Raw genomic sequence first — 19,776 nt, 5'->3', positions numbered from 1 at the left:
AGGTAACAAGTCGATTGTAAATTCAATTTCCTTCTCTGACGAAAATTCGAAATTTCATCCTTATCACAGTCAAATTGAATGCTTCATTATTAATTCAAGCTCTTTCTGCCTAGTTGCGGTCCAAGTCTGCTGTAGTGCAGCCAAAATCGCTACAACATGATCCGGTGGTGGATCATGATTATTAAAGGTTCTACGAGTTCTCCTTGGAGGAACCATATCTCTGCATATATTACACTAAGGAATGAGTTAGCTACGCTCACACTCAGTGATCACACATGCATTATACAGCACTCCAAGAAAACACTCAAGAGCTTCCAACTTCAAATATCTTTATGCTATATATCATGTAACTCCCTAGAGCAACTGCTCTGATACCATAAATGTAACATCCCCAACCTCAAGCCGGTTCAATTAACATGCATATGATACTTAACAGAAACAGCGGAAGACTTAACTTACAAAAATACGAACTAACTTTTTCTTTTTCTTTAATCCTTTTTCACATGACATATCACATTGCATACTTCTTCTAATTTAATTCTTATTTTACGGAGACGAAAATCGAACAGAGTAACCTCTGTAAATCGGACAACTGGGGATTTTCCAATCCCACTCTCAAGAGTTCCTGATAGACAGTTTAAACAATATATATTTCCAGAAGTACCAGTCATGCAAATATACTCAGATACCCATCTATGGGCGCATGCTGAACTTGGCTCCGTGCCACAAATCTAATAGCATGCAATCCAATACATAACATAACTGAATACTACATAGTCATATCATCATGCCTGAATACATAAATGTACATGTATCGAATATGAACATTATGCAACAATACATCTTTTCCAAAAATACGTCTAAAACAAATAGTAGCATCCGACCACCCAGAACTCCACATCCCCATACTAGTACCTCTAGCCACGGTTAGTGTCCTGGTCCCATGAGGCTCTTCAATTAACTGTGTTCCTGAAATCATATCCCCAAACGGGGTTAGAGACGAATCTCTAGTAAACTCCAGGTTTATGGAAAACCCTCTATACCCTGGGCTCACTTCCTGCATGACAGTCAGATACATAATATACAAAACATCATATAAGCAATTATCATAACTGAACAAAGCATATATACATATCTTATCAAAGACAAACGCAGTCATTCCTAATGGATGACCCCAAGCGAAAATCAACGCACGTAACAAATATCTTTTACAAAAATCATCACAATACTCATATCAGAACAAACGTGTTATATCAGAGACGTACGCAATCGTTCCCAAGGGATGACCCCAAGCGGAAATCAACGTACGTAACAAATATCATTTACAAAATCATCATACATATCCCATAAAACATGTCATATAATCAAATATCATAACTAAACAAAACATATACACATATCTTATCAGAAACGTACGCAGTTATTCCCAAGGGAGGACCCCAAGCGGAAATCAACGCACGTGTTCCCAAGTGAGGACCCCAAGCGGAACCAGAACATATCAGAGGCGTACGCAGTCATTCCGAAGGGAGGACCCCAAGCGGAAATCAACGCACGTGTTCCCGAGGGAGGACCCCAAAGCGGAACCAGAACATATCAGAGGCGTACGCAGTCATTCCCAAGGGAGGACCCCAAGCGGAAATCAACGCACGTGTTCCCGAGGGAGGACCCCAAAGTGGAACCAGAACCTATCAGAGGCGTACGCAGTCATTCCCAAGGGAGGACCCCAAGCGGAAATCAACGCACGTGTTCCCGAGGGAGGACCCCAAAGCGGAACCAGAACATATCAGAGGCGTACACCATCAGTCCCGAGGGAGGACCCCAAAGCGAACATCCGGGTACTATACAATCAATGGCCAGATATTGTTACAGAAATCATATTACAGAAGTCATATCATAACAAAACATATCATATTAACACATATCAAAGTAAATACATCAAAACAAAACATATCATATTATCATATAGCTCTATATGAATGCATCTATATCATATATCTCATACATATCATACAACCTGACCACAGTCCGTACACTATGGCGGAACACAAAGTAGGAGCAAACCCCATAAACATAGAGCTTACCTCTTGGAGCTTTACAATTTGCTTACTTGAAGAACAAGCTATTTATCTTGCTCCACGAGAATCCAAACGTTCACAGTCTCTAGGCACACCTAGAGAAGGAATTCAACACAAAACTCAATAAAATGATATAATGCCATGTAAATATACAAGACACATACTTTATTGTTTATTTTCTTTTTACTTAATCATATTAAGTCATGAGTGGGTGGTTCTTTGTTCAACAAATCCCTACAAAATTCCACATGTTCACTTAGTCTTAGGATAGTCCCAAAAGGCCTTTAGAACACTCATTACTCCTCTTACCACCTAAAAGCCTATTTTTCCCAATTTAAGGCAGAATGCCCATTACAAAGGAGCTATAAGATTTCTCTTTGTCTAGTGCCTAAACCCAAGCTTAGCCACCTATATAAATTATTTTACACATATAAGTGTTCTTACTTTGCGAAACAATATCTCCGCACATATACTTCCTTTGAAAATGGCCAAAACTCATTTTAAGGCCATACAAAGGAACTACCTTATTTTCTTTTTTATTTCACCAAAGCGAAGGTCTATACACCTTAAAATATTATTCCACGCATAAAATTATGCTCGCTTTGTAAAACAGTAACTCATAGCACATACTTCCTTTGAAAATGGCTAAGAGGCACATACAAGAAATCATGCCAACTTCATGATTCCAATGCTTTAGTCCATCAAATTCAAGCTTATCACACACCTTTAATCCAAGATTCATTAATTCATATATATACAGTACTGTTCCTCTCTACATTACTATTCATGTATACGTCATTATTCACGTATACGACACTATTCAAAAATACGTTATCTTTAATTTTTTCAAATACATTTTCACCGTTAAAATTCTCATCTAAACACTTTTCTCAACATGAGCTAAACTTGAATCAAGCTCTAACATGCTCAATCAAAACAAATTTTCAAAATGAAAACCTAAATTCAATCTTCATAAAAACATGAAAAGGAAGGGAATTTCTTACCACAATGCACTCTAGAACAAAGGAGAGATGAGTTCCTAAGCTCCCATGGCCTCAAGCTCCATCAAAATCTATCTTTTCCATGAAATTCGAAATCTTTGGGGGAGAAGATCTCTCTCTACAGTGAACCCCACCCAGAAATATTGGTACCAATAGGTTCCTCTCGAAATTTCTCACAGGTTTGGCTTTGGAACGGAGTGATTTGGAGGTCTCTAGCTCAAGTTATGAATTTTGGAAGATTTAAAACCAAAATCTCCATTCTTTCTTTCCCTTACTGTCGTCGGATGAAACGTAGAAGAAGGAGAATAGTGACTTAATTGAGTCAATTAATGAGTTTACTTTATCAGTGGGTATAAGCTTATCTATCTACACACCTCCATTCATTACCAAACTTTACCCTATGGACTAGAATATTTTTCTAGTCACTTTTTTATATTTACTTTCACTTTTTGGATAACTTTATTTACCCGCATTTTTACTACTTTACTGTCATTTTAACTCTCTTTTTCACCAAAGGTGACTTATTTCTTTTTCTTTATACTTATCCTTCAATATTAAATCCATAACTACTAATGAGGGCTATTATACCGTACATCTACACCGTGTCTGGAATCGAAATGAAAAATGAACTGCTGAAATCAAGTAGCTTATGATACTAATGAGGCACTTGTCTCAAAGCTATATGTGTATGGGAATTCAAAGTTCATGATCTATAAGAGGCCCTTAAACTTTCTGTTGAGGCTTGCGCCCCTTATTAAACTTTATTAGTCTTTAGACCCCCAATAGACCATCAGGTCCAATTGGATAAATTAATTTTCCTTAGCATATAAATAGAGAATTGTTAGTTAACTTGGTTTAATTTTCTCACTTGTACAAGTGCATCTCATCATGACAAAAACTTTTTGAGAGGACATCTTTTCCATAGAAATCATTACTAAATATTTCACACAAAGTAAAATTATGCTCTATTGCCAAAATCCTAACTATCATACCGATTTATTCAAATTCCAAACAGAGAAAGTGTCAGTGATGGTTAATGTTGACATGATGAGTTATAAGTGACAGCCTACCTACATATAATAGCAATGACATTAGTGAGGAAAGGAGGAAGGATTTCAAATGGTTCTGTAACAGCCAACTACTTTCTTCGTGCTTTTATGGGTAACTCATTACACGGTTGACCCCATTATGGTCTAGTCCCTCTCATAATTCATAAACCTAGCCAATATATGCCAAAATTAAATGTTTAGTGTGTGTTTAACACCATTATCTTAGTTGTAGTTCATGACATGTCGTCTTCTTATTCATTTGTAGTCAAACAACAACAGCAAACAGTTTGGAAGATGACAACTAAGTAAGCATCAAAATATTTAACCAAATACTGCAACAGATTTGGATAACAAATTAACAAAGGTCGGTTGTGAGTTGAGCTAATTCCTTCATTAATACCAAATTATGGTCCATAGAAGTTAGTACAATGCTAAAGTGCCCACCATAGTGACTTCTCGTTTTATTCCTCATGGGGACCATTATGATGGATTTGGTTGTTGAAGGAAATATCTATGATAATACTGCTGTACTATTCACTCAGTACATCTATCCAATAAAAAATGAGGAATGACTGTCATGCTTGTATGGAAAGGAGAGATGTATATACTACAGATGTACAGAAGATGATCTCGTCGTTGAATATGAATTCAAAACATGTAATTATGTCAAATCTTTTTCCTCTTATTGAATCTGTAATTACTCCATAACTAAAGGTTTCTAACTCCTTATACAAAAAAAAGGTTTCTAACTCCCATCATACCATTGTGGCAGTCATTCATGTAAGTTTTGGAGTTTTGACAGAGTGCTGGCTCATACCCCTTGCTAAAAAAATAATTGTCCCTCATAACTGAGGGAGCTGGAGTTCGAAATTCTAAAAGCTTTTACTGTAGATAGAAATAGAATAGTTAAAATCTCTGTCTTATTGAATGTAAAAAATCATGGGGTATTGGGTTAGTTAGTAGTAGTACTCTATTAACGGTCCCTCAACTGTCATATCAAAGACATGTCAGCAAATCCTCATTTATTCTCCTGCACTCTTGGTACTTCTTTTCATACAGTTAGATCTACGCAATTGATACAATGTTCCTTTTATGTTGGGCTATTTTCAACAGCAAAATGTGGACATTAATGTACTGATACAAGTTAGTTAGATAAAAAAAGGCTTTGGTGGTAATATCCCCCATTATTGCTGTCATTTTAGTTAAGTAGGAAAAATACTTTGTTTTTTTTTTTTTTATCATCTCTTTTTTTGGCTGTGTGAATCTCTTTACAAGAGAAAAAAAATCAGATTCTTATTACGGGTAAAACTGTAATTAAGAGAACCTAACCTCCCTCTTAATTCTAAAGTTTGAACTCATACAAGTGTTGAATGCACAAAATGTTAGGAGTTCTGTTGCGCTACATTTCATGGAAAATGGAGGGTATTGTGCTTTATTAAACTTGCTTTCTTTCTTGAACTTGATGATATCCCCTTACTCAGTTTGGTACAGTGATGCTTGTGTTCTTGGTGTGCCAAAACTGAATTTCATACTGAGGTAATATCCTTCACTTCCTGTAAGTCCCTATTTGAATACTTGCAGTCCCTAACTTGGAACACTTATTATGACATCCATGCTTGAAGATTGGAAAATATAAGGTGTTTCTTAGCAAGCTTGTCCATTTCTGGTTACCTTTGCTGCTCATAGTTTTAAATTGTTCTTGGATCCTGATTCCTATTAAAAGTTTTTATCCTTCTTCTTCTGCTTGCAATTGGAGAATTATTCTAGTATGATATATTATGTCTTCAATTCCTCTTCTCTCGTGACTTTGTTATTTTTAATGTTTTCTCTAGTTGGGAATTGGGATGATAGACAAAAATCTTTTGTTTTGCTTGCCTTTTTTTGGAGGAATAAGCAAGTTGTTTTTGTTGAAATGGTGATGGTATTCTTGCTTTGAGTTGTTTAGTGCAAGACTTTACCCATCTGCATACCTTTAATCACCCTATCTTCCTTTACGTGTCTAAATCTGGTTCCTTAAATAGTTTTCAGTACTACAAGATGAACTTTCTGCAGTAATCACTGACCAGATAAGGTGGCAAAAATGAGAAATCAACACCAATGATTTATTTTTATTTTTTTAACTTAGGTGAATGCCGCTACTTTTGGCAAATAATGCTTTTTCTTTATAAAGTACTAAAGGAGAATCAAACTTTAGCTTTTTCTTTTTTAGTTCTATTTTTTCTTGGATTCTCAATTATCACAATGCCTTTATTTTCCCCTTCTCCCTCCCTACCCGGTTGTTTCTGAAACATACAAGGAACAATTTGTGATGCGATTTCTTTATTCTCAGAGCAAAGTGCACTTTAGTCCTCCATAATTTAAAGTTCCAAGGCAAGCCTTTGGCTTTTTACTTTTTCTTTTTAAATGGAAGAGTCACTAAAACACTTGGAAGTATTGAAAAACGACAATGGCTCAACTGATGCATCTGAAAAGAAGGAAGTACCTTTCCTTCCTTACTTACCTGCTTCATGGTAAGCTTTGATATTCTTTTTTGTTATATGCAAAGCTGCAATAAGTGATGTTTTCTGAATAAACACAAATATTTTCGTACTCAACGTCAAAAAAAATTAGTGAAAGAAGTATGTTCAAATTATTTGAATTCATTTCTGTACAATTTCTAAATTCATAGCCCGTTTCATCCTGTAAACTATTCAATACCATCACTTTCTGTTTGAATTCTGCTTCACTTTAAAAATTGAAAATTATCACTGATTTTAGACTAGGTTCATGCAAACATACTTACCCCCAAATGGTTCCATTTGTTTGAATGAAAAATAGTTAATTTTAACTTTTATATATGTTCTATTTTCCTAGCTATATGACCAGCTAACAACTTAGCCAGGAAAGGATGAAGAACAGTTAAGCTCAGAACTTTGAACTATCAGTTGCCTCGATTTCTCACCAATCAAGACCCATGAAGTTGCAGTTCTTTAGTATTGCACTTGTTCTGTTAAGCTCCACCCTCTCTCTCTTTGGCTTGATAGTTGCTGACTTGAACTCTGACAAACAAGCTCTCTTGGAGTTTGCTTCTACTGTTCCACATGCCCCAAGGCTCAACTGGAATGACTCTACTTCAATTTGTACCTCATGGGTTGGTGTAACTTGCAACTCTAATGGAACTCGTGTCATAGGCATCCATCTTCCAGGAATTGGATTAACTGGGTCCATTCCAGAGAACACCATAGGAAAACTTGATGCTCTTAGGGTCCTGAGTCTTCATTCCAATGGCCTTAGAGGAAATCTTCCTTCTAACATCCTTTCCATTCCTTCACTCCAATTTGCACACCTTCAGCATAACTACTTTTCAGGTGTAATTCCTTCCACTGTCTCCCCTAAACTCATTGCATTGGATATTTCCTTTAACTCCTTCTCTGGCAGTATCCCTCCTGTATTTCAGAACCTAAGAAGACTCACCTGGTTGTATCTCCAAAATAATTCCATATCTGGAGCTATTCCTGACTTCAACCTTCCAGCACTCAAATATTTGAATTTGAGCTATAATAACTTGAATGGCTCAATTCCAAATTCCATCAAAACATTCCCTTATACTTCTTTTGTTGGGAACTCTCTCTTATGTGGGCCACCTCTAAATCATTGTTCTACAATCTCCCCTTCTCCATCTCCTTCTCCTGTTTACCAGCAATTCTCTCCAGCAACTACCCAAAACCAAAAAGCTACCACCCATAAGAAAACCTTTGGCCTAGCTACTATTCTTGCTCTAGTCATTGGAGGCATTGCATTCCTCTCTCTACTAGTTTTAGTGATCTTTGTATGCTGTTTGAAGAGGAAAAACAGCAAAAGCAGTGGCATACTGAAAGGGAAGGCGTCTTGTGCTGGAAAGACTGAGGTCTCAAAGAGTTTTGGTAGTGGGGTGCAAACGGCTGAAAAGAACAAGTTATTTTTCTTTGAAGGTAGCTCTTGTAGCTTTGACCTTGAGGATTTGCTAAAGGCTTCAGCTGAAGTTCTTGGAAAAGGGAGCTATGGAACAGCATACAAGGCTGTTTTGGAGGAGGGAACAACAGTGGTAGTTAAAAGATTGAAGGAAGTTGTGGTTGGAAAGAAGGAGTTTGAGCAGCATATGGAATTTGTAGGGAGACTTGGAAGTCACCCCAATGTCATGCCCCTTCGAGCTTATTACTTTTCCAAAGATGAGAAACTTCTAGTTTACAACTACATGCCAGGAGGCAGCTTGTTTTACTTGTTGCATGGTACGTTCTACACTATAGCAAAACTGTGCTCAGTTTGTTCAGAAGTAGCATTTTTTATTATTTCTACATGAGCCTCTGAGTTTTAACCAAACTAGGATAAATCAACTTTACTCACAATCAATCATCAAATTCAATTAGGAAATGGAAGTGACAATGAAAGTTTAAATATAATCAAGTTGGCTTTATGTGACTTGGGTCCATAATGTCATCGGTGATTTTATGCCAATATGGTTAGGTAGTTACTTATTAAATCATGCCAGTATGATGGTATGCTAGCTTGCAGACTACTGTATGCATTAACATATCATTACCAAAAAAATAAAAAAAACAAGATTATAAAAGCGTTGACTCATGAAACAAAATAGTGCAATGCATGCTTATATATGCAGCCAAACAGGTAATGTGCTAGTAAGAAGATTGAACATTTTTTAAATTAAGCTTTTAATTCCTTGAAAGAACCCTGTTTCCTTTTGAAGTAACTCTTGGAACTAATTGTCACATGTATTTACCAATGTGAATTGTAACAATTCTATATCTTTGCCTAATTCTTCTATTCCAAACAATAGAAAACCGTGGTGCAGGAAGAACTCCGTTAGATTGGGATTCAAGAGTGAAGATTTCACTTGGAGCTGCAAAGGGAATTGCTTTCATTCACTCCGAGGGGGGTCCAAAATTTCCACATGGAAACATAAAGTCAACCAATGTGCTCATAACTCAAGAACTTGATAGCTGCATCTCTGATGTTGGATTGCCTCCTTTGATGAATACCTCAGCAACCATGTCCAGACTCAATGGCTATAGAGCTCCAGAAGTTACTGATTCCAGAAAGATCACACAGAAATCTGATGTTTACAGCTTTGGTGTGCTTCTACTTGAAATGCTAACAGCCAAGACCCCAATGAGATATCCAGGGTTTGATGAAGCTGTTGATCTTCCAAGGTGGGTGAGGTCTGTTGTTAGAGAAGAATGGACAGCTGAAGTCTTTGATGAGGAGCTTCTGAGAGGCCAATATGTTGAAGAGGAAATGGTGCAGATGCTTCAGATTGCACTGGCTTGTGTAGCTAAGGTGCCAGATACAAGGCCTAGAATGGATGAAGTTGCTAGAATGATAGAGGAAATTAAACACCCTGAGTTGAAGAACAGGCCATCCTCTGAGTCTGAGTCTAATGTGCAGACACCATAAACTCTTTTGCCTACTAACTGCAGTTGAGAGAGTTTTAGGAGATAATGTCAAGAGATTGTTGGGCTTTCCTCGTATTCTGTTCTGTCCTCAAGCAATAAGCATATTTCATTGTGAAATACTAATGTTTATATTCATGTTGGCATTCAAAGTTTTCATGTTTCACTCTGTTTATTACCTTTTGAAACTTTTGGCTGATTGTTGTTCGGTCTATGGAAATAATTCAAGTTTCATTGTGCAGACCAAAGTGCCCGGTTAACAAACATTTTCTTTTCCTTTCAAGCATTTAGGGATAAATTTGTAGTCCCATTGTAATGGCACTACAAGTATAACACATAAATTTAACTATCTGCGTTTACAGTCATTTTCTCGGCAGCAGCTTCATTTCTAAATCACATAAATTTATTTATATAGGTATAGTATGTATTACATCAAGACAAAAAATTTACCCAACATTTAGATTCATCTTTACATAGTTTAATTCTTTTACTTCACTTATCTATTAGTTTATGGGTTAAAAGTTTATCCTTTTAAAAGATGTAACTTATGTCATTTCATCAATTTATAACGTACTAAGGGTAATACATAGTTATAATATTAAAGTTATTATTTTTTTATTTTTCACGTCAACAAACAGTGTCTGAAGAAAGAGAGAAAAATACAACTTAATATTATAACTATGTACTACCCTTAGTACATAGTTATAAATTGCTGAAATGACATAAATTACATCGTTTAAAAAGACAAATTATTTCCCCTTAGTTTGTATATATACAAAGATGATGATCATCTTAGTATAAGTTAGGGTATGTTTGGTAGAAATTTTATTTTGGGTTTGATGGGGAAGTGTGGGTGGGTATTGAAAAATACCACGTTTGGTTCAAGATTTTTAAAAAAAATACTAGGCAAATAGGATGGCTGGAAAATGATTTTGGTGTTGTTAATTTTTTTGGTGAAATTTACTGTTACAAAATACTACTTGAGATGTGGTGTTTTGAGATAACTGGGGAAGTGAAAACAGGTGCGAAGTTCCTCCGGAACATAGATTTTACAAATTTAAATAAATTTTTCCGGTAATATTTCGGTCTACCAAACATTTTTTTAAAACTTTTCTATCAAACTGACTTTCTTACCATTTTCTTAGTAATTATATTTTTCTGGTAAAAAAATTTTCTCCTCTACCAAACACCCCCTAATACATTTTAAATCTTAGTCTTTGATTTTACTTGCAACTCACTTTACTAATAGATTAGATTTATTAAATGTAGTAGGATCAACAATTAATATGGGAGGTAAGAGTTGTTATTCTTATATTAATATGCAGCAAGATCATTTTATAACAATATAAATTAAACTCTTAGTAATCTCATGAGAGAGACATATGGTACTCTCAACCTCCATAATTGTTTTATATGGGAGTGGATTATCTCAAGTTGAAAAAGATATGATATTGTTATGTGGCTAATCATAATCATACAAAAATTGATCAATAATGATAAAAGAGGAGAGAAAAAAAATATTGAAATAGATAATTACTAAATCATAATCGTTGATTTACTTTTGTATGGTTATGATTGTTTCACATAATCATTTCATTTTTTTTGAACATGAGAGGATGTATTTCCACGTATAGAGAACTATAGAATTATAATTCTGAATTAAATTAAAATTTCATTGGAAGACATTGCCAGTGATAATAGTCGAAGGACGGAAGTGAAGGTGATTGTTGACAGTGGTGATGGGGCACGGTGGTGAAGGGCAACAATGACGAACGGACTCCAATGGTGTAAAATCTTATATTATCATTTAGTAGACATTAAATATAGTAAATTTTTCTACACTAAGTTTATTTATATTAGATCCTAATTCTAAATAATTAATCACAACTATAAAATAAATAAAATTTTACAATTTAAATTTTGAAATCTCCAAATTCTTAACTATATTAGTATATTTTGTTAAGTATAACTAAAATAAAATAAAAATAATATATGCTTGCATTTGATTTATTTATTTTTTTCATTTTCATTTGATATTTTTTAATAATTACAAAAATGTCACATTATTTTTACTTTATTTGTTGTTTTCATGATTTTGCAAAGGATATGCTGACAACAAAATCATGTTTTTCAGTTTTTGACATTTTATTCGCTCTCTGTTGTCTATGATGCACGGACACGGACACGGGACACGGGACACGACACGACACGCCGACACGTTAATTCTAAAAAAAGGCATATTTGGACACGTTGGAACACGTTTTCATATTAAATAAAAATTTTAATATATATAATATGATTTATATTTAATACATATAAGAGTCCATAATAAGTAATATAATCAATTAAATATTTAAATTTCATAACATAAATATAAATATAAATAATTTTTCGTAGTTTGTTAATTTTTAATGTCTAATTTTATAACAGAAAAAAATTAATTTATAAATTATTTCTTTTATATTTAGTTAATAAAATAAAATTAAGATTTAAAAAAATAAAAAAATAAAACAAAAAAAGTGTCCCTAAATGTTGACCGCGTGTCCCCAAATATTGACCGCGTGTCGGAACGTATCGGAGAGTTGACCGCGTGTCCGAACGTGTCGGACACGTGTCCAACACGTAAATTTCAACAAAATTTGCGTGTCCGTGTAACGGAGTCTGCTGTAGTACCGAAGATATTTCCGTACTCATACCAGCATAGATTGGCCCATCCCTTACAGGCTCACACTCGATGCCCAACATGCCATGTGGATTATGAATCTAGTGGACCCCACGCTCGGGACCATATCATCTGTACTATAATAAAGAATTAGATTTGCTATTCAATATTATGTTAAAGGAATTAATGTTTCAGAAATAATTTTATTTTATATATATATATATATATATATATATATAAATAAATAAATAAACTCTATACGAAAAGAAGAGAGAGTTTATCAGAAAAAAAAAAGAAATAAAAATTGGTTCCATATATTTTTATGTGTATTTAAAAAATAAAATTATCTCCTATAATATAACAAACAATAATTTATATATTGAATTGAGCTAAGGCATTACCGATTTAATAAATCATTAATTAAATTAATACATAAGAATATATAATAAGGAAAAAATGTTTATCCTTTTAAATGACACAACTTATATTTTTTCACTCTCACAAAGAGGTGAGACTCACACCTTTATTTTTTTTATCAACTCTCTCCCCTCCTTTATCTATCTCTTTCTCTTTCTCTCTTTTAAAATGACATAATTTTACATCCTTTAAAATAGCACACTTTTCCCATATAATAATATAATAATATAAGCATTATAACAATCATACGGCATTGGTTTGGTTTAGTGGTAGATATTACATGTAAAAAAAAAAAACATCAACTCATAAATTCAATGTTAATGACCTAATTCCCAGTTGAACAGCTAGGGATTGACATATTTGGTCCGGTTTAAACAACATTGATGTTCGTATTCTCATAAAAACACCAATTCTTTTTAATCTCCTATTGACTATGATGTAGGTAGGATAAAATCATATGCTGTCTGTTGGAAATATTCTAATACGAATAGTGATAAATTTTCACATTGATTAAAAGTGAATCAAATGATGATTGTATAAATGCAAAAATTCCGTAGACCTATAATCTTAAAGTTTGGGTTAACATATAATGTCACTTCACTGATTTATAATTTGGCTCATTGCTAGATATATTTATTAATTTTGATAGTTATTCTATATTCCATGGTTTCATGTACTTGTATATGGTATACTTCCGAGCGCTTCTTTTGTGGACCGGGAGCACGATGCTCCATATCAAAAATAGAAAATAAAAAGGGATTGGGAGAAAAATATAAGAAAAGAGAGAGGTATAAGAGTAATTTTTTTACCAAAAAAAGGAAAAGGAGCACAAATTTGTTTTATACTCCTGGAGTATATTAAAAAATGTCGTGTACTTCTCCAATTAATAAATCATCACACGTGAATAAACAATTCTCACATTTGTACAAAATCGTAACTCCATCTAAAATTAAGTATCTCCCAATTTATACTCTCTTTTAAGCCCAATCAAAGTCACTTTTATGGTTTGTGTAAATCAGTTAATACAATGATTATGCAAGCATCATCCATCAACTTTAGTCACATAAATTCTCATGCATGTGGCGTATGCAAAGAACATGTTCTATTCTTATTTCCTATGCTTGATGCTTTTAATAGAAGTTGCATAGCTGATGAGGATAGGGATGGACAGTGACATTCCCTCTAAAATTCCATTATAATGATACATAAGCAAGCAATCCCAGAGGCTCTCTAGTCATTTTGGAAATAGATTATCTCGTGTGTAATTTAACATGATCATGTCATATGGAAGGATCTTAACCATTAATAATTAAATCAATAATAATGATTGTGTAACTTCCTATCCTTACATTTTTTTTTATTTTTTTTTGTAAATAAAGAGGGGCTAAGCCCCAGAAACAGAAAGACTATCCTTACATTTTTTTTCTCTCCTCCCTTATCATCATTGACTCACCCATGTATGATTATGATTGCTCCACATGACATGGTCATGTTAATTAACACATAAGAAGATCCACTCCCAGTCATTTTATTCTTCAATTATTTTTTTCTTTCTCCATATGATAAAAGTAATATATCACGATGATTAGTTTTAGAACGCCTTGTTTTCATCCCCACTCACCTATTGCTTTTATCGAATTCGATGCCAATCATTTCAGTTTATTCTATCCACTGCTCACATTTTAATAATACCAAACAAATCATAGGAGAATTGCATAATCATCATAACACAATCAATATTTTTGATAAATTAATTAGCAAATTGATTTTGGTGAGCAAAGAAATGGAAAATAAAAACATGGTGCCTCTGTACTCAACTAGTTGCATCCACCATCAAAAGCTGCGGCTTTTACAAGCAAACCAAAGAGGACAAATGGGGTGGAGAAGAAGGGGCTATGGTCACTGTCAAGTTCATACACAGTAGATGGTGGCCACCTCTTTATCATGGCTTCCTGTTGCTCTGGCTTCATCACCCTGTCATGTCTTGTCCTTATGTACACGCGTGGCACCTTCTCCACTTCATCATCCTCTGTGAATTGTGCACTGGTCAACGCTAGCAATGGTCCTGGCCTCAACAGCATTGCAGCCAAGGTCGAATCCTTAGGCATGATCAACATTTCTAAGCGTGTCATTACACTATTCATTGCTAAGATTGGTGAGAATTTTGGTGCACATGCATATGTTCACTATCTTTTCTAACTTTAAAAGCTTGAGTAGATTACAAATACTGGCTAGAATATTTGCTAAAGTTGTTATCATTTGAAAGAATTTTCTTTGTTTTTCTTCTTTTCCCAAGAAAAAATGCCATAAATGGTCCTACATGTGGCAAAAGCAGTGAATGAAATTGATGATAAACCAAAGCATATGTCATGTGGGGTACCCTACGGCAAAATGGCCCTAGAAAGTGACCAACAGTTTTATAAAGACTGCATGCTCAGCATGTCCTTTATATGTTTTTTTTCTTTTGTTTTTTTTTTTGGGTAGAGAGAAATACACCTCATGAGGGCTCAAAGGATAGATGATTTTGCGTTGAAATTCTTTCTTCACCAAAGCACTGGTTGGAGGCTTATCGTGTCCCAATCCAAATCCTAGCTCGTACACATCCCCAAACTCAGATAAGTCAGGTGCCCCCTGCTTGACACAAACCAGAAACATTTTCTAATCATCATTATATCTATGATTTACTAGAGGCACAAAGAAAACTAGCTACTCTAGTGTCATACAATTGTATCAATTAGGCTCATTAATTATTTGTTTCTTTTCAATTATTGGAGATACATTGAACACGATGAAAATTTTCTATTACCTCCGGAGGACAAGGTAGACCTATGGAACAGACACGGCTGTCGGATTGCACTCGTTAAGGTGGAGGAAAAGGAAGAAAGAAAGAGATTCTACAATTTCTTGTCTCCAAACAAGATAGCTAGCAAGGACGCTTATAATGACCAATAAAAGGATTGTTATTTTAAAGGGGTTTAGATGGCACACAATTATTGATGATAATTGAGGGTAGACACGGTTGGAAAGGTAAACAGGAAACTTTATTAGAATGAAGTTGCTACAATGATTAAGCATAAAAGACAATTAGCTTTGTCCGTTTACATTCTAGTTCTAGGCACCTAAGAGATTGGGTTAGTCTTAGATTCCTTTTCATCATTTTTATGAATTGAAATCAACATTTTATATAATGTAAACTACAAGCATCCCGGGTCAGAATATATACCCATTTTGTTTACCATTATTAAATTACAAATAGTTCGTTGTCAAAGCCTGAAAAAGAGGTAAGTAGACATCAAGGCCATTGACTATTGAGAACTCTAATAATAAGCTAATAAAATAAGAATTGTCTCCAAGAGAAGGGAGAGAAGACAGGAAGATAAAATAAAAGAAAGAAATTCCTAACTTTTTTGGTTAAAAAATAATAATCCCTTTTTGCTAAACAAACTCCCTATTGCTAAACAGCTGCTGGTTGGTTTGTTTATGGCGCTAACCTTAAGAAAAATGTGAGAGTAGGTACATGCATAACTGTAAAAAGCCTCTCAGTTGCCTAAGAACCAATGTCCTTTTGTGAAAACAGTTGGCAACCAATTATTTCAACAGAGCATCAACATCATCCTTGCTGGAAACCTTGAAGATTCCAGACACTGAACAACAATGGAAGCCAATACACATCACTATCATATTCACTCACCCCCCAAGTTTATGCACACACATGGCAACTCAATTAATCATCATAGTACTCTATTACCAAGCTCGGGTTTAAAAAAAGAAACACGCATGGCATAATGAATTAAATCTTAAGAAACAAAATAAAGAACAAGATATTCAAAGAGGGTAAACAGAACAAGGTTTTGTGAAAAGGACTCACATCTTTAAGATCTTCATCGGTCCAGCATCCCAACTTGAGCATAGTTGCTGCCACATACACTGCTAAGTTGATCTTATTGGCAAACTTATGACAAGCCTGAGTTATATTCAACCCTCCTGCGCTATGCCCCACCAATATAACCTATAGAAAGCACATGACTGATACGATCAGCTGGTATAGCCACTCTAGTTGATCAAATGTTCCCATATAATATATAAGGTGGAGAAAGAGACATATGGAGAGAATGGGACCAATACCTGTTCATTCTCCGGCAAAGCAGACATGAAATCCATGAGAGGTTTATTATAATCATCAAAAGTTAGAACAGAATCAGCATCAGATTGATCAATTCCCGCACTCTTTAGGTCTATGCAGGAGACCTTGTAGCCGGAATTCTCCATAAGACACCGAATTTTGTACCAGCACCAACCTCCTCCACCTATGCCATGTACAAGCACAAAGTGCTGTTTCAAGGGAATAGTTCCTCTAGGATCAACTCCTCCTTCCCCTTTCACCGGCATGGCTTTCTCTGCCTTCACTGACATTAAGCTTTCTCAGTTTCTTTTGCTTTCAACGATATATATATATATATATATATATATATATATATATATATATATATATATATATTATGTACGATAGAATAGTTTAAAGGGGTCGTGACGCATGACATTTTCCCTTTTAACTTTCCGTGCTAATCATATTATTGGAATATTCAGGAGCTATTATATAGAATATTTATACTATCATTTTTTTTAACTATCATTCATTATAATTATATATTTCGTGAAGTATATATTTATAGGAGCAGGATATATTTATTATCAAAATTATTTATTATTTTTATAATCAATCTAATCACTGTTAATTTCCGTCAATCTAACGATTATAATTTATTCAAAATTAATAATTAATTAATAAGTACAATCCAATAATTTTTAATAAAGTATAACCATTAGATTGACGGAAATCAACGATGATTAAGTTGGTGTAAATGTGGTAAATTTTTTTGATGGTAAGTATATCCTTCCCCATGTTTATATTTATAATATTAAAATTTTTTCTTTTCTCTCTCTTAAAAAACTTTTCAGAAATTTTCAAATAACTGTAGGCTAAAAAATTTAATTCAACGGTGATTAGAGTGATAATAAATTGGAAATAAAAAAATAATAGTATGAATATCCTACCTAATTATATAAGTAGATTATATTTATAATTTTTTTATTTACAAACTATATATTTTGGATAGTATATTCCTCTATTTATGTACTTTCCAAAAAAATTAGCCAAATTTGTTAAAAAAAAAATTATAAATACAACGTTACTCTAATTATATATAGGGAAATCATTTTGTGAGGTATTAAAATCTGTGCTATCTTCTTTTTATTTTTTATTTTTTTAACAAGTGATGGGACTTATCACTTGTTGTGTCTATAGCATGAAAAATATTATTTCATGTGACACGAGAAAAGAGAAACCCTTATATATATTTAGGGTTTTATAAGAGTTATGTTGTAGGAAAAATGATTGTGTTATGTTATAGAGATTCGTTTTGCGTGCTGAAGTTTTTTTTTTTTTTTTTTTGCTGCGGGCCCCACAAAATATTGTGTGTGTAGGAAACTTTTTGTGGTCATGTTAAATGATAGATGATAAACCCATATATTTATTATATTGTTGTCATTTTAATCCATCATCCGAACTTTGAAAATGTCAACATAGCTTACATATGTGGAAGATAACTCAGTCTTGCATAACACTGGCGTAGGATGCACTCAGCCGGGAAGACTTTTGCTCATCAAGTGGTTCAAGAGGGCTCCAAATTGCATTCCTGTGCTTTTCAGGATTGTGTCCTATAAAAAGTTTAAATTTTGGGTGTGCACAAGAAAATTTTTGTCATGTTTTTTATCTGTAAAAAAATTACCCTCATAATAAATAAAAGAGTATTATTACTAATAGACTCTTGTATTAGCGTCACTCTCATTTCATTAAAAAAAATTACTATGATTCAAATCGAGACAAATGTGAAAAAAACTGTGCCTATTAATTCACCTTTTTATAACTCTTATCCTATTCATTGTAATTAATTCATCATTTAGTAACCCTCCTTATTAATGGATTCCAATGTCAATTTTACTTTTCAACTCTCATCCCATTTATTGTAATTAATTCGCCAATAACTTTCACCATAAATTGATTTCAAAGTCATTGTTACGGTAGTTTGGTTCAAGTGAAAATTTTCGTTTACCAGATAAATGTAATTATTAAGAATCTACAAGAAAAGTGAATTAGATAGAAAAGTTAAAAAAAAAAAAAAGTTGTTTGATTAGGCCAAATATTACCAGGCAAATTGATTAAAGTTTTTGAAACTTATGTTTGATTGAGAATAAAATATTGATAGATAAATGGTATAAAATTACAAATATAATCCCATAAAAAAAGTGAAACTTTGGCGCTTTAGATGAGGGTATTTAGGTCTGTTAGTGGATTGCTCTTTTGCCATTTAACCGGTTAAATGTAAAATACCACCCGCAAGTTGTCATTACAAATAATAACTTTTGCTTGCTTTCTACGAATAAATAAGGAATGTTATGCAAATACAACATCTAGAAAAATCTTGTAAAAGTGTCTACCAAACATTGTTTTCTTATTTTTCCAATTTGATTTGTAGGTAAGTTTTAAGAAATTTTGAACCAAATAGCACGTAACATTTCCAGCACGCATCGATCAATTTCCAATTAATTAAAATATTTTATTTATAATTTAAAACATCAGTTCATAAATAATGCCCCGCACGCAATGTGCCAATTTGAATATGAAGGACAATTGGTTGGAGATGTAAATCTTCTCTCCACTAAGTTATTAAAATGAGGGTTTTATAAGAGTTATGTTGTAAGAAAAGTGATGGTGTAATGTTATAGATATTCGTTTTGCGTACCTTAATTTTTTATTTATTTTTTTATTTTAATAAGTGTGGGCTCCACAAAATATTGTGAGTGTAGAAAAATTTATTGTGTTATGTTAAAGGATAAAATGAAAACCCTTAAAAGAAAAGTACTAATATTAGTTTGCCAAGTTTACGAAAGAACTCGTGGTTGGTAAGCAGACGGGCATAGGTGGTGACAGCGACGTCACTTTCTTGATCCTACACCGGAGCACATTTTCTATAATTAGGGAGTATGTACTCTCGTTTCTAAAAATAAATAAAAAAATATAGAAGAGAATAATTATTAAAATAAAAGTAATATAATTTTTTTTTATATTTAATAAAAGATGTATTG

At 33.6% G+C, this 19,776-nt stretch overlaps 2 protein-coding genes and 1 long non-coding RNA gene across 3 annotated transcripts; 1 reads left to right on the top strand and 2 right to left on the bottom strand.

Annotated features, from left to right (window-relative positions):
• Window positions 1-672: 672 nt before the first annotated feature.
• Window positions 673-3,354, bottom strand: LOC133300522 (uncharacterized). Its single transcript, XR_009750065.1, has 3 exons — window positions 3,080-3,354; window positions 2,082-2,170; window positions 673-1,057 (listed from the first exon to the last, which is right to left on the bottom strand). It is a non-coding gene; the product is annotated as an uncharacterized LOC133300522 (long non-coding RNA).
• A 3,215-nt stretch (window positions 3,355-6,569) lies between these two features.
• Window positions 6,570-9,757, top strand: LOC133300504 (probable inactive receptor kinase At5g58300). The gene is made up of 3 exons (XM_061500067.1): window positions 6,570-6,635; window positions 6,979-8,372; window positions 8,939-9,757. The coding sequence occupies exons 2-3, from the start codon at window positions 7,079-7,081 to the stop codon at window positions 9,553-9,555; spliced, it is 1,911 nt and encodes a 636-aa protein (XP_061356051.1). The 5' UTR covers window positions 6,570-6,635; window positions 6,979-7,078; the 3' UTR covers window positions 9,556-9,757.
• A 4,649-nt stretch (window positions 9,758-14,406) lies between these two features.
• On the bottom strand, window positions 14,407-17,047 carry LOC133300517 (methylesterase 17-like). The gene is made up of 4 exons (XM_061500079.1): window positions 16,756-17,047; window positions 16,499-16,639; window positions 15,127-15,261; window positions 14,407-14,729 (listed from the first exon to the last, which is right to left on the bottom strand). Exons 1-4 carry the CDS (start codon window positions 17,041-17,043, stop codon window positions 14,448-14,450), a joined length of 846 nt encoding a protein of 281 aa, XP_061356063.1. The 5' UTR covers window positions 17,044-17,047; the 3' UTR covers window positions 14,407-14,447.
• Window positions 17,048-19,776: the final 2,729 nt, after the last annotated feature.

The sequence above is a fragment of the Gastrolobium bilobum genome, unplaced genomic scaffold, assembly GCF_033153095.1.
Source record: "Gastrolobium bilobum isolate Gb01-03AN ecotype WA unplaced genomic scaffold, APGP_CSIRO_Gbil_v1 utg3131, whole genome shotgun sequence".
Lineage (NCBI taxonomy): Eukaryota > Viridiplantae > Streptophyta > Magnoliopsida > Fabales > Fabaceae > Gastrolobium > Gastrolobium bilobum.
Note: the sequence above shows the minus strand (reverse complement) of the source record. Positions and strands in the feature narration are given on the sequence as shown.